The sequence below is a fragment of the Suricata suricatta genome, chromosome 11 (assembly GCF_006229205.1).
Source record: "Suricata suricatta isolate VVHF042 chromosome 11, meerkat_22Aug2017_6uvM2_HiC, whole genome shotgun sequence".
Classification (NCBI taxonomy): domain Eukaryota; kingdom Metazoa; phylum Chordata; class Mammalia; order Carnivora; family Herpestidae; genus Suricata; species Suricata suricatta.
This window is the reverse complement of record NC_043710.1, coordinates 98691157-98717503: the sequence shown is the minus strand read 5'-3', so window position 1 is coordinate 98717503 and position 26347 is coordinate 98691157. Positions and strand designations below refer to the sequence as shown.

Sequence of the window (26347 nt, the reverse complement as noted above, 5' to 3'; positions counted from 1 at the left end):
AAATTTGATTTTGTGTGTGATCTGAGATGGGATTTAATTTTGTTTTCCACATGGCTAGTGCCATTTATTACATAAGCCATTCTTTCCTCCATTAAATTAAAATTCTATTTTGTGGGGCACCTGGGTGGCTCTGTTGGCTAAGCATTTGAGTTTGGCTCAGGTCATGATCTCACAGTTCGTGAGTTTGAGCTCCGTGTCGGGCTCTGTGCTGACAGCTCAGAGCCTGGAGCCTGCTTTGGATATTGTGTTTCCCTCTCTCTCTGCCCCTCCCCTGCTCATGGTCTGTCTCTCTGTCTCTCAAAAATAAATAAACATTAAATTTTTTTTCAAAATACTATTTTGTGCTGCATTAAAAGTCATATATACAGATTTACTTCTGAATTCTCTATTCCGACTCAATGATCCTGCTGTTCCTCTGGAGGTAACAGTTTAATTGTAGTCTTTCTAATTTATTCCCCAGTGTTCCTAGTCAAGCATTCTGGGGCTATTCTAGAAACTTACTCTTCCATAGGAATCTTAAAATTACTATACTGGCAAGAAGCCTTGTTGAGACTATAACTGGAAATGCATTAAACTTCTAGATTAATTTTGGGAGAATTGATAGTTTTATAATAGTAGGTTTTTATATTCTAAAATATGGAATATTTTTCTATTTGTTAGGTTTTGTTTGCTGTGTTAAGATGTTATAATTTTCTTAGTATAAGTTCTGTGCCTTTCTCATTAAATATGCGACTTTACGGTTTTTTATTTCTACTTAGAATATTTTCCCATTTCTACTTCTGGATTCTTATTGCTAATACAGAGAAAAGCTATTGATTCTAAACTTATTTTATATTCAGCTACTTTAGCACAGTTTTAAAATTGTAGTCATGTTTTTCTATAAAATGTATGTTGTAAAGAAAGCTAGTAAGCAAGAAAGAGCCTCCAATCAGAAGATTTTCTAGGTTTTCTAAATGTACTGTCTTCTTCATTAGTGAAAACATAATTTTACTCTTTTTTCCAGTGTTTATACCCAGTATCTCCTACCATGTGCTAGAAACTCCAACCTAACCTTGAATAACAATGGTGATAACTGGCATACTCATCCAATCTCTAATTTTAGTTGAAATGTCTTTAGTGTTTTATCCTTTTAATGAAAAGCTTTGATTCTGGATTTTGGAAAGCAGCATTTAATTATATTTCAACACTTTCTTTATATCTCGATTTTACTCAAAATTTTATTAAGACAATTGTTTATTTTTTTATTTAAAAATTTTTTTATGTTTATTTTTGAGACAGAGAAAGACAGAGTACAAGTGGGGGAGGGGCAGAGAGTGAGGGAGACACAGAATCTGGAACAGGCTATAGGCTCTGAGCTGTCAGCACAGAACCTGATGTGGGGCCCGAACCCACGAACCACAGGATGATGACCTAAGCCAAAATTGGATGCTTAACCAACTGAGTCACCCAGGTGTCCCAACAATTAAGTTTTATAATTATGACAAACTACTGATAGAATCTTATTATTTTCTCACTTAGTTTTATGAATGTGATGATATTTTTTGTTGATACATTTTGTATTATTGATCTTTTTATTTCTGATATAAATACTATTTGGTCAGAATATATTCTTTAAATTTATAGATTCAGTTTGCTACTCTTTTAGTAGATATTCATAAAAGAAATTGGGTTTAGTATACTATGTCAAGTTTTAGCCTTAAGGTTATGTGGTCTTAATAAAAGTAATTGAGTGATTTTAATTTTTTTTCAAGCCCTGGAAATACTTAAATATTTAACTCTAATTATTTATTTTAAAGACTACCCAGAAGTCAGATTGCCCATTTCCTGGTGAATTTGGGTTATTTCTATTTTGCCATAAAATTATCTATTTGATATTACATTTACATGTTTGGTGGAAAACATTGCAATTTTTTAAATTCTCTATTTCTTCTTAATATATGTCTATGTCTTTCTCATTCCTAATTTAGTATACTTTTTGTCTTTATTTCAGCTTTTACCTATTAATTTTTTTTAAAGATTGGGGCACTTGGGTGGCTCATTTGGTTAAGTAGTTGACTTTGGCCCAAGTCATGATCTCATGGTTTGTGAGTTCAAGCCCCATGTTGGGCTCTGTGCTGACAGTTTGGAGCCCTGGAATCTGCTTGGGATTCTGTGTCTCTCTCTGTCTCTCTGCCCCTTCCCGGCTCATGTTCTCTCTATCTCAAAAATAAGTAAACTTAAAAGAAAAAATAAATTAGAACAATTTTTCAAAAGCTCAGCACAGTTTTCTCAATTTCAAAGTTTTTATTTGCTTACTTTTTGCTGGAAACATTGATTACATTTTTTTGAGTACAGTTTTTGCTGGGCCTCAGGATTTGTATGAAGTAGTCTTCTTTTCATTGATTTCTAGAGGTTATAATTCCAATTTTGATTTTCTCTTTAATTCAAGAGATATTACTCAACTTTAAATAGATAGGACTTTTGGTTATCTTTTTGTTATTTATAAATATTTATTATTTTGTTACTTTTACAAAATGTGATCTGTAAAACCTTTACTTAAAAATATATTATGGGAATTTTCTGGCCAAGTATTTGAGGAGTTTTTAAATTCTTCCTATGTATGCAAACACATATATGTAAGTGCATGCATATATATGTGTATACACACATATATGCACATGTGTGTGTGTGAGTCTGTACTTATGCATATATATGTTTGGACTTTTGCTAGTGTTATTTTAATTTCATTTTTCCTTTCACCTTACTTTTAGATCAATTTTTGTTTTTTATTGATATGTATTTAATCAATGACTTTGCTTTTTTAATCTTTGATCTTTTTGGTTTTGAAAGAGGCACATTAAAGTTTTCCACTACAAATTTACTTTTATTAAGTTTATTGTTATGTTGTATATGTTTTTATTTAGTTTCTCTATGGTTGCTTTTCTCTCTATTAGATCCATATGACCCTGAGAGATGTGTATTTAAAGTTTCCTATAATAATTGTATAGGGTCCTTTTATTCTTAATTTTTAAATATATAAGAGCTTTATTGAAGTATGATTCATACACTTATAATTTAAACATATCCATTTAAAGTGTACTTTTCAGGGTTTTTAGTATATTCAAAGTTGTACAACCATCACTAAATCAACTTTAGAACATACTTATCACTTCAAAAAAAAAACGTGTATCCATTAGCAATCATTTCCTAATTGTGTGTGTGTGTGTGTGTGTGTGTGTGTGTGTGTGTGTATTTAACTGCAATGTTGATTGTTTTAGGTCTTCTTTGTATTTTGTGATTTTGTTATATAATGTCTCTCTCTATCCTGATTCACATTTTTAACTTATTCTGCCTTGTTTGATATTAATCCTGCTCCTCACTTATTTTTCTTGTAGCTTGTTGGAATTCTTTGCCTACCAACCACCTTTTATTTTTTAAATCACTTTTTATAACTTCCCTCTTCTGGATGAAGAGAAAGAGTTCCTGCCATTTGGTGGGAGGTTTTGTTTACAATCACAGAAATGCATCATTTACTTGATTTTCTTTCTTCCATCTTGATTTCTGATTATCGTCCATCCTTTTTTCTTATTATTTTCTGTACTGATCAGGTTGAATCAATATATGTACAGGGGTGTTCAGTAGGTTGAATGTTCGACTCTTGATTTCAGTTCAGGTCATGATCTCATGGTTTGTGAGTTTGAGCCCTGTTTTGGGCTCCATGCTAACAGCACAGAGCCTGCTTTGGAATCTCTCTCTCTCTCTTTCTCTCCCTCTCCCCCTCCCCCCTCCCTTCCCCTCCCTCCTCCCCCCAGTGGTGTGTATGCTTTCTCTCTCAAAATAGATAAACTTTAATAAGTATATATATACATATATTTTTACCTTCATAATTTCAAAGTTCTATTCTGCTTGCCTATTATTGATTACCTTCCTTTGCTGTTACTCAAATTAGACCGACGTGTTTTCTCATGGTTTTAAAACAAATTATTACTTGTTTTCCTACTCAGACTCTAGTTTGTCTGTACTCACCCCAGTTCCATTGAGAAGAGACTTTTAGAATGCTGATAATACCTTCCTTCTCAGCCTCCTAACTCCTGGATTTTACTGTGATTATTTAGCTCCAGATTATGGATAAAATGCATCTTGAAGGGGTCCTGAGTTTCTCGTTCTCTGTATTTCGTGCATTTTTATTTAACACTTATCGATTTGCAAATAATCTGTCATTATCCCATATCCCATTGTCACATATGTGTGTGTGTGAGTGTGTGAGAGTATTAGAGTGTGTGTGTATGTGGGTGTGTGTGTGCACACACGCGTGTGCCCTTATCAAATCTGGATGGAACTTGTGCCTTTCCATCTGAAAATTAAGGATTTTCTACAGCTCAGGGGGAAATTCTCTCTCTTTTTGCTTTATGTTTATTCCTCTATAGTTTTCTTTTCTCATTCTAGATCACACTGTTTTTAGAGGTTGCTCTGTTCATGAGTTGTACTACTAAATCTGTTTTATAATCCACAGAAAAATCCAGACAAATATGTATAATACAAGGGTATATCTGGTATTTTATAAGAAGGGCACACAGTAAGGCTTTGCTGTTTGAAAGGAAAGAGGAACAATTGATAATACTGGAGTGTAATTTTATGATGCCCAAATTTTTTAAAGAAAAGCTCAGATATATCACTTAAATATTAGAAATTTCCAAACATAAAACATTCAACACCCAGTTATCTCTATTTCATCATTTCCATAGTGTGCTCTACTTGTTAGATGTAGTTTCTGGGTGAAAAATGTGTCCCAGACTATAAAGAGACTGGCTTCACCTCCATCATGCCATGTTTCTCACTATTAAAATTTATATCCCATGCATATGTTAAAGCATATTTTACCATAGTCTCAAAATTAAAATCTTTAAACGTAACCATCACAAATGTCCCTGAAGCACTTAATATACTTTTGATAATACCTATTCCTTTGGGTATTCAATAATTAATCTTAAATATATTAGAGGATTCCCCTGTTGTTAGAAAATTCTTTGTTAGCTCAAAGATATTAAAACCCTGTTATTTTTTAAAAAAAGAATCTGAATGTATGTTCTGTTTTCTTTAAGTTTATCATAAAATTTGAAACAATTAATTTTGGTTCACTTATATTTAAATATATATATATGACATAGTTGTGTTCTTTTTGGAGAGGGGCAGAAATGCCACAAATGCAGTAAAAGGAGAATTATTTACCACTAAAATAGTAGAAACTCATTGTTTAAGTCTTCATAGATTTAGACCAAGATTCATCAGGATCTTTCTTTTCACTGTTATCCCAATACTGTTACTTAACTATAGAATATCCTGAAACTACAAAGGTTTTATCACCCCAACAGAGATTCAAATGAAACTGTATTGATAGATCAGATTGAAAACAATTTACTTTAAAATTACAATTCAGGCAGTGGCATTTCTTTTTCTTGTTTTTCCTCATGAATATAATTTATTGTCAATTTGGCTTAGATACAACACCCAGTGCTCATCCCAACAAGTGCCTTACTCACTGCCCATCATGCATTTTCCCCTCTCCTGCCCCTGTCCACCCTTAGTTTGTTCTCTGTGTTTAAGAGTCCCTTGTGTTGCCTCCCTCCCTCTCTGTTTTTATCTATTTTCTTCCCCTTCCCTTCCCCCACAGTCTTCTGTTCAGTTTCTCAAGACCTGCTTAAGAGTGAAAACGTATCATGATATCTGTCTTTCTCTGATGGATTTATTTCACTTAGCATACTACCTTCCAGTTCCAGTGGCATTTCTTTTGAGCCTTTCTCCTTTGTTATTATTTAGACGTATACGTATAGTATTTGCCATTAAGTCTTCCCTGGGAGACCAAGACTTCAGTCATTTCTTTATAGATTGGCAAGACACTAGAATAATATTTTTATTAAACTGTCATCTGGGTTTCAAATTAGATAGCAAAAACCTTAGGGTCTTCCTAGATAAAAGTATTGTTTCTGGACAAATATTATATGCTGTCACTTCTATGTGGAATCTCAAAAATGCCAAATTCCTAGAATAGTGGTTCCCAGGGGCTGGGAGGTGGGGGAGTTGGGGAGATGTTAGTCAAAGGGTACAGACTTCCAGCTAGAAGATGAACACATTCTTGGGATCTGTTGCACAGCTTTGTGATGTATTATATACTTGAGTAGATCTTAAATGTTCTCACTGCCAAAAAAAAAAAAAAGGTAATTATGTGGCATAATGAAAATGCTGACACTATGGGGGTAATCATTTTGCGATATACAAATGCATCAAAAGAACACTTTGTACACCTTAAAGTTGTAAATATTACATGTCAGTTACAGCAGAGAAAGGAAAGCTGAAAAAATGGTTTCTCTGAAACGATCTTTATCTCCTTAAAAGATTGAAATTTCTTTACAGTTTGGACCTGAGATGTCGTTGTGCTTGAGTTACATTACTTAGCTGTAGAGTTGATGAAGCCTAAATAATTAAAAGATAATTATGGGGTGTCTGTAGCTCACAGAATGAGTAGCTGGTAGATATTCAACTCCTCAGTTGAAATTTAGGCCACATAGGGGGACACTTGCTGTTTTGGTGTTTTCCCATGTTAGTGGAGACCAATGCTCTTCCTGGGTGACAAGGATGGTCCCCGCTAATTTCACTCTTTTATTGATAGATCTTTCCCTAGAGGATCCAGGGCCTCAAATGTACAATACCGTATGTTTGGTGCTCTCTCTCTAATTACTTGGTTCTCAATGAAGGTAATATTTCCTTTTCCAAGTATAGAGTTCAGATTTGTTACAGTTTTATAAAGTAATTTTAGCTCTCCAGTAATAATATTAATTCAGCTGAAAACTATTGTTTTATTTTTTATTTTTTTACCTGTCACACACTCCTCTTAAACCCAGTAGTCTGCCCTCAGTCCTCCACAGAAATTGCTGTTCAAGGTCCCCAATGTGCTGACCAATCCATTTTACAGATTTCTGTCCTTCTCTTACTTGACTTTGCTGTGACATTTGATAGCTGTTGACTGCTCCTTATAACTCCTTTCTGTTGACTTCAGCGATACATTAATTCATTAAACATCCAGCTAATACTTATTAAGCACCACCTAAATGTCAGGCAGAACGCTAGTCGTTGATTATATAACAGTGAGCAAGATACGCATTTTCCCCTCGCACAGATGTTTTACTCTTTCGATTCTGTATTTATTTCACAAGATGTGGTATCAGACAGATTTTACCTGGAGACCTAGCTTTACTACCTGTAGTTGTGTGAACATGGGCAAATTTCTTAACATTTTCACCTGTAAAATGAAGACATTTAAAAACACACCTACTTGATAAGAATTTTTAAAAGTGTAAAGTGATCTATGAAAATATTTGGCACACAGCTTTAACTTCTCACTGGGACTTCTCTAATTCAGTCAGTGTAGATTTTTTTCCTTTTTTTTAAATTAATAGTTTATTACCAAGTTGGTGTCCATATAACACCCAGTGCTCTTCCCCACAAGTGCCCCTCTCCATGACCATCACCCCCCCTTCCCCCCTTTGTCTTCAGCCCTCATTTTTTCTCAGCATTCAAAGATGTCTCATGATTAGCCTCTCTCCCTCTCCCAACTCTTCCCCCGCCTTTCCCCTTCGCACGGTCCCCTGTTAGGTTTCTCCTGTTAGACCTGTGAGTGACAACATATGGTATCTGTCTTTCTCTGCCTCAGTGAGTGCAGACTTTAAAGACATTATAGCATCTCTCTAGCTGGTATCTTTGGCTCTGGTTTTGGCATTCAAAAGTCCAGCCTCTACATTGCCCATCAGTTAACAGCTCACCCCCTCACTCCTGTTCCCTAGATGTTACCCACTTACTATCTGCCCATCTCGGACCTTGCTGGGCTCTTCCCCTTCCTTGGTTTATCCGTATTCTGTTACTGTCCATCCGTCAGTGTGATTGTGCCTTCTTTGTTGGGGGTTTGAACACCTACTCCTGTTCAAGTCCCCTCTGGATGTTACCACAAGGGTGGTTAGGCTGCAGCAGAGGCAAACAGGAAAACGTGGATGGGAGAGTCACGCGGTCTTTTCTCCATTGTTCCACGGTTTTCCCGTTTGTGACTTAATGATCTGTAGAGGCTCATATCAGAAAAGAATGTGTCTAGGTGTCTAGGTACCCTTAAATGTGGCACAACTGTGGTTTTAAAGATACTTTTGAAAAATCTATTTAATTTTTTAGATGTTTATTTTTGAGAGAGAGAGAGGTGGGGGAGAGGGAGGGAGGGGAAGGGTCAGAGAGAGAGGGAGGCAGAGGCTCCGAAGTACGCTCCATAGTGACAGCAGAGAGCCTTAATGTGGGGCTCGACGTCACAAACCAGGAGATTGTGACCTGAGCTGTGATCTGAAGCAGGCTCCAGGTTAGATACCTAACTGACTGAGCCACCCAGGCGCCCTGGCACAACTGTCGCTTTTAAAGCTTGATTACTTCAATTTCCTTCATAAGTCTTCTGGGGAGAAGCACTGGGTATTATATGGAAACCAATTTGACAATAACTATTATTAAAAGTAAAAACAAAAAAAAATCAAAACTAAATAAATAAATACACTTAAAAAAAAAGAAGTGCACTCGTGATGAGCACTGGGTAATGTATGGATTATTGAGTAGCTATATTGTGCTTCAGAAACTAATAAAATGCTGTATGTTAACTAAAAAAAAAAAGCTTGATTATATTTACCAAACAAATACTTAGATAGAAGCTTAGTTTATTTTTTAAAATTTTTATTTATTTTAAATTTTTTTATTTATTTGAGAGAGAGAGAGAGAGAGAGGCAGAGTGTGCATGGGCGAGGGGCAGAGAGACGGAGACCCCGGATCTGAAGCAGGCTCCAGGTTCTGAGCTGTCAGCCCAAAGCCTAATGTGGGGCTCAAACTTACAAACTGTGAGATCATGACCTGAGGTGAAGTTGGTCACAACCCACTGAGCCACTCAGGTGTCCCAGCTTAGATTTTTTTTTTTTAAGTTTTTATTCATTTTGGAGGGGGGGAATGAACGAACGAACATGAGTGGGGGAGGGGCAGAGAAAGAGAGAGAGAAAGATCCTAAGCACACTCTGTGCTGGCAGCCTGATGTGGTGCTCGAACCTAGGCACTGTGAGGTCATGACCTGAGCCAAAATCAAGAGCTGGATGCTTAACTGGCTGAGCCTCCCAATCACACTGAAAGCTTAGTTTCTATGAATGAAATCTTCATCTCCATGTGCCACGTGTTACGCTAGTGATGGCTATGCAGACATAAACTAATGTCTTTGTCCTTAAGAAGTGCGTGATGTGAAGTCAGATGGTCAGCAATTGAAGCACAAAGATTCATATCATCACTGAATAGGTTATTGCACTTTGAGGTGAAGAATGTCACATTTAGGCTATTCATTTTTCAAAAGAGGTGAATTAAGAGTAAATTAATTTTTTAAAACATTTTTATTCATGTTTGAGAGACAGAAAGAGACAGAGCCCAAGCAGGGGAGGGGCAGAGAGAGGGGGAGACACAGACTCAGAAGTAGGTTCCAGGCTCTGAGCTGTCAGCACAGAGCCCGACCCGGGGCTGGAACCCATGGACCGTGAGATCATGACCTGAACTGAAGTTGGACATTTAACTGACTGAGCCACCCAGGGGGCCCAACAGTAGTTTAAAATTCTAACTTACTTGTGAATGAAAGCAGATTTATTGTAAGTTTTGCCTCTACAGGAACGTATTCTTAAAGACCCAGAGGTCAAGCTGTCCTGGCATCTCCTGATATGAATAGATGAGCATCGTCTCTGTTTCAAGTGATTTATTTTAACTAGGGGCTTGCATCCTCATAGGTGGAATATTGGCCGTGAGAACTGTACCACTTGTCTGAGCTGAACCGCTTTCTCTGTACTTTCTGAATTTCAAGATAAGGTTTAAAATGGAACTATTTGTAAAAGTTACAGTGATCTTTCCTGAGTTTTACATGTGTCCAACTTGCAGAACTTTTTTTTCTTTTATGACCCTGTATAGTTTAATAATTATCAGAACAAAATTCTTTTTTCTTAAGTATTTATTTATCTTGAGAAAGAAAGCAACAGTGAGAGTGAATTGGGGAGGTGCAGAGAGAGAGAGAATGAGACAGAGAGAATCCCAGATGTGGGGCTGGAATCCACAAACCATGAGATCGTGACCTGAGCCCAAAATCAGGAGTCTGACCCTAAACGGACTGAGCCACCCAGGTACCCCCCCAAAATCTTAATTAGCTAATTGAATATTGTGACTTTATAGAATTACCATATATAGTATTTGGGTGTAATAGTAAAAACATTCTAGCTTTCCTTTTTAAAAAATTTTTAATGTTTTATTTTTGAGAGAGAGAGAGAGAGAGAGAGACAGCATGAGCAGGGAAGCATCAGAGAGAGAAGGAGACACAGAATCCGAAGACAGGCTCTAGGCTCTGAGCTGTCAGCACAGAGCCAATGCGGCGCTCGAACCCACGAATTGTGAGATCATGACCTGAGCCAAAGTTGGATGCTTAACCGACTGAGCCACCCAGGTGCCCCCCTTCTAGCTTTCCTTTATTGGTACAGGTCACTCTAGCATCCTGGCAGGCCTCGGTGTCATTTGAGAATTAACAACCCTTGTGCCCTAAAGTACAGAAGGGCTTTGTAAGACAGCGGGGGTTCCTAGCCAATGGAATGCTGTACTCACAGAGTAGTTTTTATTTTGTGCTCCTGGTGAATTTCCTTGTTATTTTCTGGATGATTTTTTTTGGATTCTGGCAGTGGAAATAGAACATAAACTTACTATATTATGTTTAATCTCTGTCCTTAACTTAATAACTCTGAGGGCGTTTTCAGTGTTATGAAAAAAGCAAGTTAGAAGAAATTCTCTTTTCTTTTCTGTGCATAAAGACTCTGAGTCCTTTCAAGATAGAACTCTTCAATGTTTAGAAGCAACTCATGGGATGTTTTAGTGACACATGGATTTTTGTAGTTCAGGGAGTATAATCAGCTTATAGGAATTTTTATTTATTTTGAATTCAATTTTAATTACAATTTTATAATTGAAAAGCTTAATAGCAACCAAGAACCCTGTCTTTGAAGGAATATACATTTAATTTGCATTAGGACTCTTTAGTTATGTAGCAATGGTGATACAGGGGTTTGGTCTAGGAAGACATTTTAGTGAAGGAGTTTTCAGGCAGACATTAATCAAACCACAAGGGTACGTTTTTAGAAGCTGAGAGAGAAGGGAGATTTGGGAGGATGCGATGATCAGTACAGTGAAATCAGAAGAAAAACAAACCAGGTTGACTAAGGTAGGGATAAAACAGCATATACTGGTTTAAGCAATTGCAAATGTAGTTTCATTGGAGCAGTTGGAAGAGGAGCCAAGTCACAATGAGTGTCGTCCGCCTTGCTTTTTTTCTTCCACATGGGAGAACTGGACAGATAATTGCTATTGTCATCCGATGGGCTGGCCCTATACTGTTCGTGACTGCAGCCTGTGTTGAGGGCACTCTTGTGCCAGGACCATGTGAGATGCGAACTCATGTTTTTATCTTGATAGGTAACTTCGTCAGCTTGACTCTAGTGTCAGACCTGCAAAACTAAAATTAACGTGAAATTCTTCTTAATAGAAGGATTCTTTTTCACTTAGGTTTACTACTTTTTTTTTCATTTCACATTGATTTTAAGAACTTTTTTTGTCCAACTGACTTCTTCACTTGACTATCACAAAGTTTACTCTCTAGCACTCTCTCGAAAAATATTTGATGTGTTTTGACTGCGTTTTTCAAATAGCAGTGTTGACTCTGCTTTATTCCCTGATTTCTGCATGGGGAGCACTCTTAGGGAATAATAAAAGTAGGAATAGATAGCAAATCAAGCCATAAATAGCCAAGATGGCTCTGCCCTTGAACAGGACACTAGCAGAGTGAGCTCTCTCCCCGCCCCCCCCCAGTCCTGCCTTATCTTCAGGACCTCCTTACAAGATGGAGTGGATGAGGCAAGAAAAAATGAATATATGAAATTACACGTGTTGATTTTAGCCAAAGTCAAAGGAGAAGCAATAGACTGAGTCTGTATAGACGTTTCCTTTAGCATACACACTTAACTCGGATGTAGGTGTTGTGTCCTTCCTCTCTGGACCATAAATTTCCTCCATATTTTCCCTCAAATCATCCTTAAGGGTGGCTCTAACTAGATCACGTGCGACTCTGGTTCTAATTTCTACATAGTGCATTGTGTGTATGTATGTATATATTTACTTTTCATTATACTGCCATTACTTTAAGATAGAGTTCCTCTTTCCAGGGCAGGTGCAAGTGAATGTGAACTGGGAAGACAGAGACTTTTAACTCTCTAGACTCTCGGTTACTCTCAGCTTCGTGGGTGAAAGAATGCAAACCAGTCCACAGTTCTGCCATTTTTAGTTTCTTGTTTTGTCCCTCTCTCCCTGGGGTCTAAATTCCTTCTGGTGACCCTTGATAATCTGATACTTTCTTTGCTCAGGTTCCATAAGCTCCCTCTCTGGTTGACATTTCCCACTTGACCGGAAAATTGTGATAAGTCAGATAGTCATAGTGGATGGGCACAATAAAGAAACTATCTGATAGCTGCTCCTAAAAAGTTTCTTTACTGATGAGGGAAACCATTAAGAAAAAGATCTTGTTTGTACTAATTATAGCAAATGGAGTAGGGTATTGACATGAAAAGCAAGCAGCTAAATTAGCAGCATTTAGAAAGTTTGTGCTACTGGTGGCCTAGGTGAGCAGGGACGCATGAACAGAGCACAGAGGATTTCTAGTGCAACAGAACTACTCTGTGTGATGCTGTGATGGTGAACACGTATCCTTACACAGTTGTCTAAGTCCAAGGACATACAGCACCAAGAGCGACCCCTACTGTAAACTATCGATTCTGAGTGATGGCATTTTGTCATTGGAGTTCATTGGTTGTAACAGACGGAGCACCGTAGTGCATGACTGATCCTGTGTGTGTGTGTGTGTTGGTGGGGGAGGGGTGCGGAGGGAGGTTGTGTGTTTGTGGGAAGAGGGTTCGGAAAATATCTGGACTTTGTTTACTTTTGCTGTGAATCTCAAACTGGTCTAAAAATTAAACTCTACTTAAAAACAAAGGCAAACAAACATAAAATTTAAAGGAAGTTTAAGCTCATTAATATCTTAGAAGCCCCCAGAAGATGAGCTGAAATTTTAATTCAAAATGAATTAATCTCTCCTGATATTCTGTGGGCCCAAGGAAAATACCTCTCTAGTTTCACTCACTAGTTATCTCATTTGATGAGCGTTAACAAAAGGCTGTAAGTTCAATTATTTTATTGCACTTGACTAACATTTGCTTCCCATTTACCTCTAGGTTTGAAGTTTGAGGAGATTCAAGAAAGATTTGGCGAGGAGTTCTTTAATACATGCTTTGATGAGAACGAGAGGGTCCTTCGAGCTGTAGGTGGCACGCTGCAGGACTTTTTTAACGGCTTTGATGCTCTGTTGGAACACATTAGAACTTCCTTTGGGAAACAGGCCACGCTGGAGTCGCCGTCCTTCCTGTGCAAGGAGCTCCCAGAAGGTGCTCTCCTGCTTCACTACTTCCATCCTCACCACGTCGTGGGCTTTGCAATGCTGGGCATGATCAAGGCTGCGGGAAAGAAGATCTACCGGCTAGACGTGGACGTGGAGCCGGTGGCCAATGAGAAACTCTGCTCTGATGGCTCCAACCCAGGCAACTGTAGCTGTCTTTCCTTCCTCATCAAGGAGTGCGACAACACTAACGTGACAAAGAACCTTCCCCGGGGAGCCTCCCGGGTCCCCGCAGACCTCAGAATCAGCATCAGCACTTTCTGCAGGGCCTTCCCCTTCCACTTGATGTTCGACGCCCACATGTCCGTCCTGCAGCTGGGGGAGGGCCTGCGGAAGCAGCTGCGGTGCGACAGCCACAAAGTGCTGAAGTTTGAGGACTGCTTCGAGATCGTGTCTCCGAAGGTCAGTGCCGCCTTCGAGAGGGTCCTTCTGCGACTGTCCACCCCGTTTGTGATCAGGACCAAGCCCGAGGCTTCTGGCCCTGAAAATAAAGACAAGGTGAGTGGCCGTGGGCTCGAGTTGGGTGACGGAGACTGGAAGAGTGCGTAATTATTTCCGTAAATTACATGCCTGTGGTACTTGTAATTATTTAGGCGAGAGAGCTTAGAGTGCCATTTAGAAAATTACTGGTCCCTGGATGTATGTAAAAAGATTTGGCCTTATTCCCAGCCATTTTGCACAGTGTCTGCCTCTTCCATTAATTTATTTCAGCATATAAAAAGAAGACACTTATTAATACCAGCCACAGTAATTACAAAAATGATAGGACTCACTAAGAACCTGATCCTGTAAACCCATGAATATTTCCACCAACTGAAGGCAAACTACTGGAGAAATGGGAAGATGGATTCCAATATTGTGGGGCCTGTTTGCCTTCTCCTTAAATAACTATGGGTGGAAAGCTAGCTCCGCTTTGAGTGTGTTCTGTTCTAAATGTCATAATCTAGAAATGTCTGGGTTACATCCTATTTTTGTCTCAGTATGCAGAAAAATGGATTTTCTAAAAGTTGGAAATTAAGTGGCTACCTCGAGACTGATTTTCGTGATAGACTGTAGCACTGACACAGAGACTCATTCCTGTAGAATGGGCTCCCTGCTTGGAGAACAGCGTCAACACTATGAATTATTATCAATTTCTTTGCATCCCTTTTTGGAAAATCTGGGTTATTAAGAATAGAAAAGATAAAGTAAGAATCTTAAAATAGTTGACACAAATATGTGCCCTCAGGTAAAGTTTTTTTTAGAGGAACTCAACACTAAAATAGAAATGTGAAGAAAAATTAGTCATTATTATTTTAAATATAAAAATTGACAATAAACTATTTAAAAAATAAAAAGTAAAAATAAATGATGTAAATGATACTCTTCTGCAGTAGACCTTTATGTGTATCAACTTCCAGTGAGCTTTCTGGTATTTGGTATCCAGAGAAGTATGGGGTGCCTGGGTGACTCAGTTAAGAGCCCTCCTTCAGCTCAGGTGATGATCTTGTGGCTTATGAGTTCGAGCCCCGAGTCAGACTCTGTGCTGACAGCCAGGAGCCTGGAGCCTGCTTTGGATTATGTCTCCATCTTTCTTTGCCCCTCCCCCCGCTCATGCTCTGTCTCTCACAAATAAACAAAATGTTAAATAAAGACAAAAAAGAGAAGTAAAGTTGTTCTACGTGATTCAGCTTATTCATAGGCATTTTAGGGAAAGCTGTTGGCCTTTGGAAATGAAGAGGCTGCTCTGAGCTAAAGGAAGGATGAGTTGTAGAGACGATAAAAAACTCAGTGAAGGCGCACTCATGCATCTGGCCGGCCTGCCATGAAATAAATGAGGGACCAGCCCTCTGAAAGCGGAGCCAAAGACGTTTTTGAGGATTTTCTGTAGCATTCGTTTTAGAACTGCTTTTTATAATTTTGAAATTCAATGGGAATATTTTAAACAAAATACTTGAGAAATAGGGAATGATGCCCATTTATTCAGGATGATTGGATCCCATGATTTAGGAAACTCATACAGTGCTGTTTTCATTATTTAGATTCAGTGATTCGAAAGCATCTAAGGATAAACCTGAAAAGTCCAACTTGGCGCACTCGGATATTTTAGTGTGAATGAATTTTACTATTTCTGTTTGATTACACATGGTGTTATTAAATAATATTTTTCACATATATAGCACATGTATTTATATGTTCAGTGATTGCTCCCCCTTCTTGAAGCTCTTTGCAAAAGAGGGAAGTTGTTTAGTGTATGTTTTTGTCCCTATTTGTAGTTGATTTAAAAATTGGAATTATTCTGTCCTTCTAATTTAGAGAATATGAAAACTGTCAGTTCTGTTTTACAGAAGTGAAGTGTTTGGCGAGAAGGGTGTGAGCAGTGTTGGCCTTTAAAATTGGAGTTAATATTTCTGAAAATGTGCCTGAAGTAGAAGACATTGTTGCCGATGTTAAGTGCTTTATGTATTTTGTAGATCTGAGAAAAATTAATTCAATTTATAGTTACCGCTTCAGATTTCCCCCCCTCTATTTCATCTGGCTTGTATTTCTATTTAATTTGTATATCAGGGTGAGAAATAGACATAATGAAACGATGACTCACATGTCAAGGCCCCCTGCCAATTCCAATAAGAGGAAAATGTGCTCATTGAGAAGATGCGATTATAACTAAAGCATGGCAGTGATGGCTTCTAAATAAAGCAATAGGCGGAATTTTTACTTCGAATAGGACAGCAATCCTTCGGCCTACATTTCTGCTTATTCACCTGGGTTGGCCAGAAGGGGACATTTAGGAAGCTCTTGTTGGCCCCAACTGGAATTGTAGTCAGTAACATTATGGCATGAGTCTTAACATTATGGCATGAGATGAATAACATTTGTTAATTCCTATGTTCCCAGATCCCAAATTTGTATTTTCTTAACACATGGAAAGAAGAAAGAAAACCAAGGTTATAAATTAGGATTCTCTTGATAAATTTGACCTTGTTATTCATTATTTTCCTCATAATAGCTATTCTTGTTAATGGGTAACTCCATGTTGTCTGAAGTTTCTAATTATTTATGGGGCTTTGATAAGAAAGTAGTGTTTTTATTTTTATTTTATTTATTAAAAATATATTTTTTAAAATATGTTTTATTTATTCTTGAGAGACAGAGCATGAGCCGGGGAGGGGCAGAGGGAGAGAGGGACACACAATCCAAAGCAAGCCCCTGGCTCTGAGCTGTCAGCACAGAGCCTGACGTGGGGCTCAAACTCACAAACTGTGAGATGATGACCTGAGCTGAAGTTGAACACTCAACCAACTAAGCCACCCAGGCGCCCCAAGAAAGTGCTATTTTTAAATAATTTAGGATATCCCTTGGTCCAACAGTGAAGGCTTTCATGATAATTTACCTGTTTTGGCTGTACACTCAATACCTGCTGTCCAAAGAAACAAAACACAATGCCAAATACCCAGGAGACAAAAACCAAGAGCTAATCGTGTAGTCGAAGGACAGTAAATCATATGCAAAATGAACTGTAATGCTTTTGCTCAATGGGATCTTTGCCATTCTGCATTGTCAGTTACTGGTTAACCATGTGACCAGAGGGAGAACATGCTTGTGAGCAATTTGATGAGATACTAATGGAACAGAAAGCTATCATCCTACTTCCAGAGAACTTGCATCTTGATTGTGCAGTAACGAGCTACCAAGACCAGAAGGGATAAGGTCACTGAGAGGCATCATATACAGTAATCTGTGGTGGGCTTCAATTCAGCAGACTTTAGAGGTCAGGAGGGACTCTTCCAGGTGGATTGACCAACTTTGAGTCCCTTTGACTCCCTTTGCATCTTCTAAGTGATCACCCATGCCTTACCTAGTCTCTTTTTCCTCACTTCTATGCGGCATTCCTGTGTTTTTAATTTTTCCTTAAAGCTCACCTTCTTTTCATTATGTTTCTTTATCAGATGTCAGACATTAAATATGAATGGATTAGTTCATTATTTAAAAAAGAACAGATTCAGTGTTGGGAATTAACGGTGAATTATGAATCTCTTTTAATTTGTGCATGCACTTTTAGGTCATTCAAATCTAACTGTTGTTCGGAGAATTTGGAAGTTTGTCACGTCAGTCTTTGGAGGCATTGTGGTGAGTTTTAGAGGAAATTCATTGCAGTACAATGTGCAGCGTGGAGGGTTACGTCTAGTCCTATAAACCTAATGTATTGACCTAGCTTCCAAAGCCTTTTTGTATGGAGGGAGCCATATGTGGAAATAGGGCTGTTAGACTGGAGGAATGGCATGGCTTCCTTCTCCACAATGTAAGGCGATGGTGTGTAGGGAAGTGAAGGTAGCGGGGGGTGAGGCATCTCTGACTACCGTGATTTTAGTAAATCCCTGTAATCTGAGCCTCAGGTTAATTCATCTGGAAATCAAGAAACCTAGATGAATAATTAGTATTTAGACTCCTTTATAAGTCACCTCTAACATGTGTAAATTTATAGGAAGTAGGTCATGAAACTTGCTATCATCCCTTTGATTCAGCGAATTCAGGCAATTTCAAAGAGAAGCAGAGGGGAATCTGACTTTTCCACCATGAGGAGTCATCCTATTATTGGGACTGAGTCAAAGTACTCCTACGACAGCTTAGGCTGCCTACCTCAGATACTTTTTTGTAAGGATTAAATGACAGTCCATGTAAAATTTTTCTGTCTTCAGCTCCAGTGTAAGCCATGGTTATTATTTTTGTTCTTCACACTTGTAACCTTCCTATCTGTTCTCCTCACTTATGGCCTTAGAAAAGACAGTGCTGGACATCAGTGGCTTTAATAATTTTAGAGAAATAGCAAGCCTACTGGTATAACATCACCCTAAAATATGACTTGGGGATCTGCTTTTTTCTTTCTAGGCTGTTCTTATTTTAAAATCCCTAGTCTCCTTTTCAGATTCACTGAAGTTTGGAATCAAGTTTTCACTACCTGTGTCTACCAATATCTTTTATGTACTAGTGCTATAGCACTCTGCCGGGCCAGTGTCTTCCTAGACAAAACAGGCTGGTGAGCTTAGGCACAACCCGAAATAGCAGTGGATTTGAGAAACAATAAGTAACATGAATTCTTTTGACATTTTTTTCTTCATAGCAATGCTTCAAAGAACTTTAATAATATAGTGGAAAGAGTCCAACTTTTGAAATACATCATCCCTACAACAGAGCAATGGCCTGGTTCCTCATTTTTTCCACTTGTGTTCTCAGAGTTAGAACTGAGGAAAAGTAGGAACAATAACACATTTCTTTTTCAATCCCTAGAAATATTCTCACATTTGTCTTATTAATTAGAAGCCACAAAACAAATGCTGGGAAATAATTTTAAAAGAATAAAGAATTCATCTCTGATTTTCTGTGGTCAGATCAGCTTCCAGACTCTTTTATCTTAACTAGACATGTGCCCATTTTCTTCTGACACGATGATTGAAAAGTTGAAAATATATTTATTAATCTTACCATGCTGTAATGACACCGTTGAGAGACAAATTTCACCTGGCTGCCAAGAATACATCATTTGACTTCAACTTCAGTTCAGTTTAGTGTGGGAAAATGTGAGCATTTTTTTCTTTCTTCAGATTGAAACATTCTGTTAGAGACGTTCAAATACTGAACAATAATTTTCGTGATGGACAAAATAACATTAGGGCTTTCTCTATAAATTAGCATTGTAGAACATAGACATATCTTGAGTTACAGTTATCTGTGTTTGCTTTGCTCTTGTAATTATAAATGAGGTCTTTAGTTTTTGTGGGTTTTATTTGTTTGTTTGTCTTTTCTCTGAAATTGCTTTCTAACCATAAACTGCCTTTTAAAGTAGGTTGGACAGATTTGGATTCTGACACACATATTGCCGAGACTCATTCTGGTTCTTTCAATCTTTAAATGCTTATATTGTTCAAATCCTTGCATAGAGCTGTGTTACCATACAGTTACTCTGTTCTGTAGAGAGGACAAGTATTTGTTGTATGTTGAATTATATATTCACTACACTGACCTCTGTGCTCAAATGCCCATTCTACCACATTTTTATTTTTATTTTTGTTAGCAGGAAAGATTGCACCCAGAACTAACAAAGGAGGTGTCTCCTACCACAGATCAGACATCATTGACTGCTAGAGTGGTGCATTGTGGGAGAGGAGAGGGGATTGGCCCTTGGAGTTACAAATTGTTCAGAATCTTTCTTTAATTGATCCTTTTGTTTTAGCTGGCAGCTTTGAGTCTCAGTTAAATTAAAAGCTGAGGAGCTGTTTGGAATTCATTGCCTACCCCTCAGTTTTAATGATGCTCTTAATTCATATTAACATTTTTCATAAGTGTACTGTGCAGTGACTTTTAGTAAGTGTATATAACTGTGTATCTATCACAACAGTAGCATTCTAGAACACTTTATCCCCCCCCCCCAACGTCCCCCTGCAAGTTTCCTGTGCCCATTCGTGGTCAATCCTTGCTCCTACTCCTGACCCCAGGAAACCACTGGCCTACTTACATCTGTATAGATTTGTCTTTTCTAGACCTTTGGTCTGCCATAATAGTTTTGAGGTTTATCCATGTTGCGTGTAGGAGTAATTTGTTCATTTTTAGTGCAGTGTTCCATTGCACACACATACTCTGGTTTTTGTTTTGTTCTTTTACCCATTTACCATTTGATGGACACTGGATTGTTCTCATATTTTGGCTGTTGTGAATAATGTTGCAACGAACATCTGCATATAAGTGATCGTGTTGGATGTATTTCCAGTTCTCCTTGGTAGATTCCTAGCAGAGGAATTGCTGTGTCATATACTAAGTATATGTTTAAATTTTTAAAGAATTGCCAATCTGTTGAACAAAGAAGCCATGCTCTTTCACATTTGACCGGCATATACGGGTTCATGCTTCTTCACATTCTCACCAACACTGAGTATTGGCACTCTTTTTGATCATGACCATCCTGGTAGATGTAAAGTAGTATCTTGGGTTTTAGTTCACATTTCGCCAATGATTAATGATGTTAAGCATCTTCTCTTGTGCTTATTAGCCATTGGTGTAATTTCTTAGGTTAAATGTCTAATTAAATGTTTTGTCCATATCTGTGCTGTTTGTCTTCCCACTGAATTTTTAAAAAATATACATTCTGGATGTAGACTTCAAAAATTACTGTCTTTTGAAGCACAAAGGTACTGGGATGGTGTCATTATTTTCTTTTAGGAAGCTTGTATACCTCACAAATCTTATATGACACAAGGCCACATATTTTCTCCTCTGTTTTCTTCTAGATGTCTTATGGTTTTAACTTTTACATTTAGATTTGTGATTCATTTTGAGGTATATTTTGTGAATGCCATGTGGGCCCAAGTTTTTGTTTTTATTTTTATTTTTTTGCACATAGACTTCCAGTTGTCTCAACTCAGTTTTTGAGAAAACTGTCTTTCCACCATTGAGTTGCCTTTGAAACTTTGTCAAAAATCAATCGATTATACATTTTTTCTTGCCTTTCTGTTCTTTTTCATTTTTTAAAAATAGCTAACCATATGGTGATAACACAGTATTTTGATTACTGTATCAAAATAAATTTTGCAATTGGGTATTTTAAGTCCTTCAAGTCTGCTCTTTTTTAAAGCTGTGTTGGTTATTCTTAGTCCTTTGTATTTCTGTGTAAAGTTTAGGATGCCCTTGTCAATTTCTCAAATAGCTTTTAGTACTTTGGTAGGGATTTCACTGAATCTTTAGGTTTATTTAGAAAGAATAGCTGTCTTAAAATATTGAGTCTTCCATTCCATGAAGATATCTCTCAGTTAATTTAGAACTTTTTTAATTTTTGTCAACAAAGATTTTATAATTTGCAGTGGACAGGTCTTGCACTTTTTTTGCATTTTGTTTTGTTTTGTTTCTTGTTTCTTGATACAACAAAGACAATGTTCTTAAATGGTATTTTTATATAGAAATACAAATTATTTTTGTATATTGAGCTTGAGTCCTATGATCTTACTAAACTCATTAGAATAGTTTAATATTACAGGATAGAAAAAATGCTTTTTGTGGGGTGGAATAGTCTTCAGGATTTTTTTTTTTTTTTTTTACATTAGAGGTCTTCCTTTTTAATTTGTCTTTCTTTTCTCCTCCCTATATCTCTCCCTCCCTCCTTCTCTCTCTCCTTACCTTTGCCCTGGCTAGAACTTTCAGTACAGTGTTGAATGGAAGTGGTGGTTGTGGATATCCTTGCCTGTTTCTGAACTTAGAAAGGAAAGCATTCAGTCTTTTACCCTACATGTGATGTTAGCTGTAGGTTATTTATGTTCTTAATCAGATGGAGAAGATTTCTTTCTATTCGTAGTTTATTGAGACTTTTTTTTTTGTCATGAATAGGTGTTAGATTGTGTCCAGTCTATTTTTCTTTCTCTATTAAGAAGATCATGTGGTTTTGCCTTTATCTTAATATGAGATACTAACAATTTCCAGATGTTAAACTCAAAATCTTGAGATAAATCCCACTTGGTCATGTTTATATGTTATAAATTTTTTTATTTGCTTATCATAAACCAGATTTATTGCTAAATTTGGTTTGATAATATTTTGTAAAGATTTTTGCATCTTGTTCATGAGAGATACTGGGGTGTCGAATTTTTCTTTTAATTTTTTGTTTTTTGCAATATCTTTGGCCTCAGAATGAGTTGGGAAGTGTTTGTTTTTATTCATTTTCTGAAAGACTTTGTGTTGGATTGTTACTATCTTTTCTTTGAATGTTTGATAGATACTTTATGCATGGTATATCTTCTTAAAAATTTTTAAAAATCTTTTCACTTTCAACCTGGGTTTGTCTTTGAATCTGAAGGGTGTTTCTTACAGATAAAGTTGGCTTTCATTTCTTTAATACACTCTGATAATCTCTGCCTTGTAGTGTATTCACATTTAATGTAATTGTTGACTTGTTTGGAATTACATCTATTGCTTTGTTTTCAATGTGTCTCATGTTTCTTTGTTCCCATGCTCCTCTCTCAAAAAGAATTCTTTTATATTAAATGAATATTTTTAGCATGATCCTTTAATTCCTTATTTTACAAATATATTTTGAAGTTATTTTATTAGTGGATGCTCTAGAGATTACAATGCATAATTTAGTTTGTTACAAGCTCTTTCCAATTAATACTGCCCTGGTGTTGGTAGACCGTTCTGTTCTTACATAGTTCCATTCCTCCTCTCTCACCACCTTTTGTGGTGCAGTTTACATGTTATAAATCTAGCTATATGTAATAATTGTGATTATGTATAAGATAATAATTACATATAATAATTATAACTATATGTTTTTTTAGAAGCCAAGGTTCTGCCTATTTTTTTTAATAATAGTTTATTGTCAAATTGGTTTCTATACATTTTTTATAATAGTTTATTGTCAAATTGATTTCTATATAACACCCAGTGCTTCTCCCCACAAGTGCCCCCCTTCCATGACCATCACCCCCTTCCATTGTTTCCTTCCCTCTTCAGCCCTGGGTTCGTTCTCAGTATTCAACAGTGTCTCACGATTTGTGTCCCTCTCTCTCCCCAACTTTCTTTCCCCTTTCCCTTCCCTATGGTCCTCTGTTAGGTTTCTCCTGTTAGACCTATGAGTACAAACATATGGTATCTGTCCTTTTTTAAAGGAATTAGTCAAAGCAAAAATATATTTTAGTGTATTTTATATTCTCTATTTTTATAAAGTTTTAATTTAAACATCAGTTCTCTATAGTTAAGAGTCTGTTTCTTGGTTTGTCTCTGTTTCCCCCCCAAAAACGTTCATTTTTTTGTTCCTTAAATTCTATTATGAATGAAATCATATGTTATTTGCTCTTTCTCTGGCTGACTTATTTCACTTACTATAATATACTCTGGCTCCATCCATGTCATTGCAAATGGCAAGACTTTATTCTTTTTTATGGCTGAGTAGTATTGCATTGTGTATCTATACTGCGTCGTCTTTACCTCTTCATCAGTTGACGGACAGTTAGGCTCTCTCCATAGTTTGACTATTGTTGATAGTGCTGCTATAAACATTGGGGCATTCAGTTTCATCTTGTTTCTTTCTTTTTTAAAAAATGAATAAAGCTACATAATTTTTTTGGCTACTGAAGATTTTTGATCATAGTTTTTCAGTCTGTTCCTGGAATCTTTTTTAAATTTTTTATTATGAAATAGTTTATACTTCATATAAAATGCAAATCATAAAAAAATCTATTTTTATTATTAGTACTTTGAAATACTGATAACAATTTGGCATACTTATTTTTACTATTTCCTATAAATCTTTTTTTATATAGTTTTAGATAATTGGATTTAAAAATTGTTTCTCTGATAAAAGAGTAACATGTGCTGATTTAGTCTCTATAGTTTTTTTTTTCCGATTATCTTTAATAGTGCAGTTACTTTCTTGTGTGTCGCTTTCTGGTTATTCAGTAACAGTCTAGCATACTTTGACACATCTGCTAACTCTATCCCTGTTATTTCTCATGAAATTGTCTTCTGGCATCTTTCATTTACTCTCCTGTAAAAAAAATAGTTACAGAGAAACTTCTGCCCGGGAGCTTGTGTTCTGTACAAATATAAGTCTAGTCTTTATCAGTCAACACTATTTGTATATTTCAGTATCTCCTTTTATACTTAACTTTGTCCTTTTTATGAATAAATTGGCTGAAATGACAGGTGTATCTCTGGTTATATATATTTTTTGTGTGATCCTGTGGGAAACTGGCAACTGCAGTTGAACCACAAGGCCAGTATGTACTTGTAGACATCCTTTTTTATTTTTATTTTTTTCCTCTGAGCAGCAACTGAACTTGGAGGTCAACTGAATACTCTAAGATCATTAGATAAACATTAATGACATGTCAATGTTGTTAGTACAACCACAGGGCTTGTCTCCTACGAGAACACACCTCAGTTGTCCCGGCACTTCATCCTGTATTCATCAAAAGAGGACCCCAGAGCCTGCCATTTACTGTGTTACCTGTGTGGTGGGAGCTCAGGTGGTCCTGTCTTCCTGAAGATCTCAGAGGCCTGAAAACACAGTATACTAGGTTTTCTTTTCTCCCTTATTCTCATTACGTCTTTACTCTACTGGGGCAAGGATTCTGAGAGTTGTTGTATTTGAGTTCTAGAACACGATCATGACTTACTTCCTGACTGTGGAAGCAACTTGTAAGTCATTCTTTAAATGATATCTTCTTTCTTTTTTCAAGTGGATCTTACGATAGTGTGTAATGATTCTGATTCTGGTTGAAACGATTAGCTCATGTGTGTCTTGGTTGGGCATCCTCCTCAAGCAGTCACGGCAGGGGTGTTGAGAGGTATAATGTTGTGTGTGATTAAGAATGTTGTCTCTGGAGCAGAACTTGCCAATTCCAGACTGTCTCTGTCACTTACTAGCTGGATGATCTTGAGCAAAAACTTTTAAAAACTTGTTTTTCTTGGGGTACCTGGGTGACTCAGTCATTTGGGCGTTGGACTTCAGCTCAGGTCATGATTTCATGGTTTGTGGGTTTGAGTCCCACATTGTGCTCTGTGCTGACAGCTCAGAGCCTGAATCCTGCTTTGGTTTCTGTGTCTTCCTCTCTTTCTGCCCTTCCTCTGCTCATACTCTGTCTGCTTCTCTCTCAAAAATAAATAAACATTTAAAAAAAATTTTTTTAAACTTGTTTTTCTTGACAATCTTATGGCCAGGGGGCCTTTCTTATCTCCTCCCATTTTCCCTTCACAAATATCACATTCCTCTGATGTCAACAAATATGTTTACTACCTACTTCCGTTTTACCAATAAACTTATTTAACATTTCCTTGGTGGCTTCTCATATCTTCAATTCTTGGTTTTGACTAGGCCCTATTCTTTTTCTTAAATTTGAGTGTTACTCATTCTTAATGCAGTTTAATATTTAAATATTAAATATAATATTATACATATTCATTCATTCATGCAAAGCACTCAAAACAGTACCTGGGCTATTGAAAGATAGTAAATGCCTTGCATGAAAATATTTATAAGAAAGATATGGAAACTGCCTTCAAGTATTTGAAATAAAGAAGAAATATACTATTTATGCCACGTAAGAGAGCAGATTTGGCTTAGGATTAAGAGAACTTTCCAACCATTAGATACATTTAAAATGGAGTGAGCTGCTGTGTGAGATAGTCCGCTACACAGTACTTGGGAAATCAAAAACATATTAAATGACAACGTTTTAGAGATATTTTATCAAAGATCCAGAGAGGGGAACCCAAAATCTTCAGAGGCAAATAATTCCATATTGTTTTTAAAATGCTATTTTAGGGGCACCTGGGTGGCTGTCAGTTAAGTGTCTGACTTTAGCTCGGGTCGTGATTTCACAGTTTGTGGGTTCAAGCCCCATGTTGCTCTGTGCTGACAGCTCAGAGCCTGGAGTCTGCAGATTCTGTGTCTCCCTCTCTCTCTGCCCCCTTCCCACTCAATCCTCTGTCTCTCTCTCTCTCTCAAAAATAAACAAATATTAAAATATTTAAAAAATAAAATAAAATGCTATATTATGTAATAGGAATAGTATTTTTTTTTTTGGTCAGGAACACCAACTGACTTTTTTTTTTTTTTTAAATAAAAGCTTTATTGAAGAAAAATAGAACCACCATGTACACAGGGAAAAGAGCACAAAAATTTAACTGATACAGAACAACTGAAAGTCACAATTACCCAATGTTTTTTGCAATTACTTTTCAATTTCTTAAACAGCTCCCCTCAACATTTTTTTAAATAGTCTTGCCAATTTTTCAGTTGAAACAGCATCAAGTTTTCAAAAA

The 26347-nt window shown here is 36.9% G+C and overlaps 1 protein-coding gene and 1 non-coding gene across 2 annotated transcripts in view; one reads left to right on the top strand and one right to left on the bottom strand.

The window, feature by feature from the left end:
* GUCY1A2 (guanylate cyclase 1 soluble subunit alpha 2) overlaps positions 1–26347 on the top strand; it is a 275577-nt gene that overhangs the window by 31294 nt on the left and 217936 nt on the right. Inside the window, exon 4 of the mRNA XM_029915681.1 lies at positions 13341–14059. Within this exon, the coding sequence (XP_029771541.1) occupies positions 13341–14059 (719 nt within the window). The remainder of the gene's footprint in view (positions 1–13340; positions 14060–26347) is intronic.
* On the bottom strand, positions 4600–4721 carry LOC115272921. The gene has a single exon (XR_003900566.1).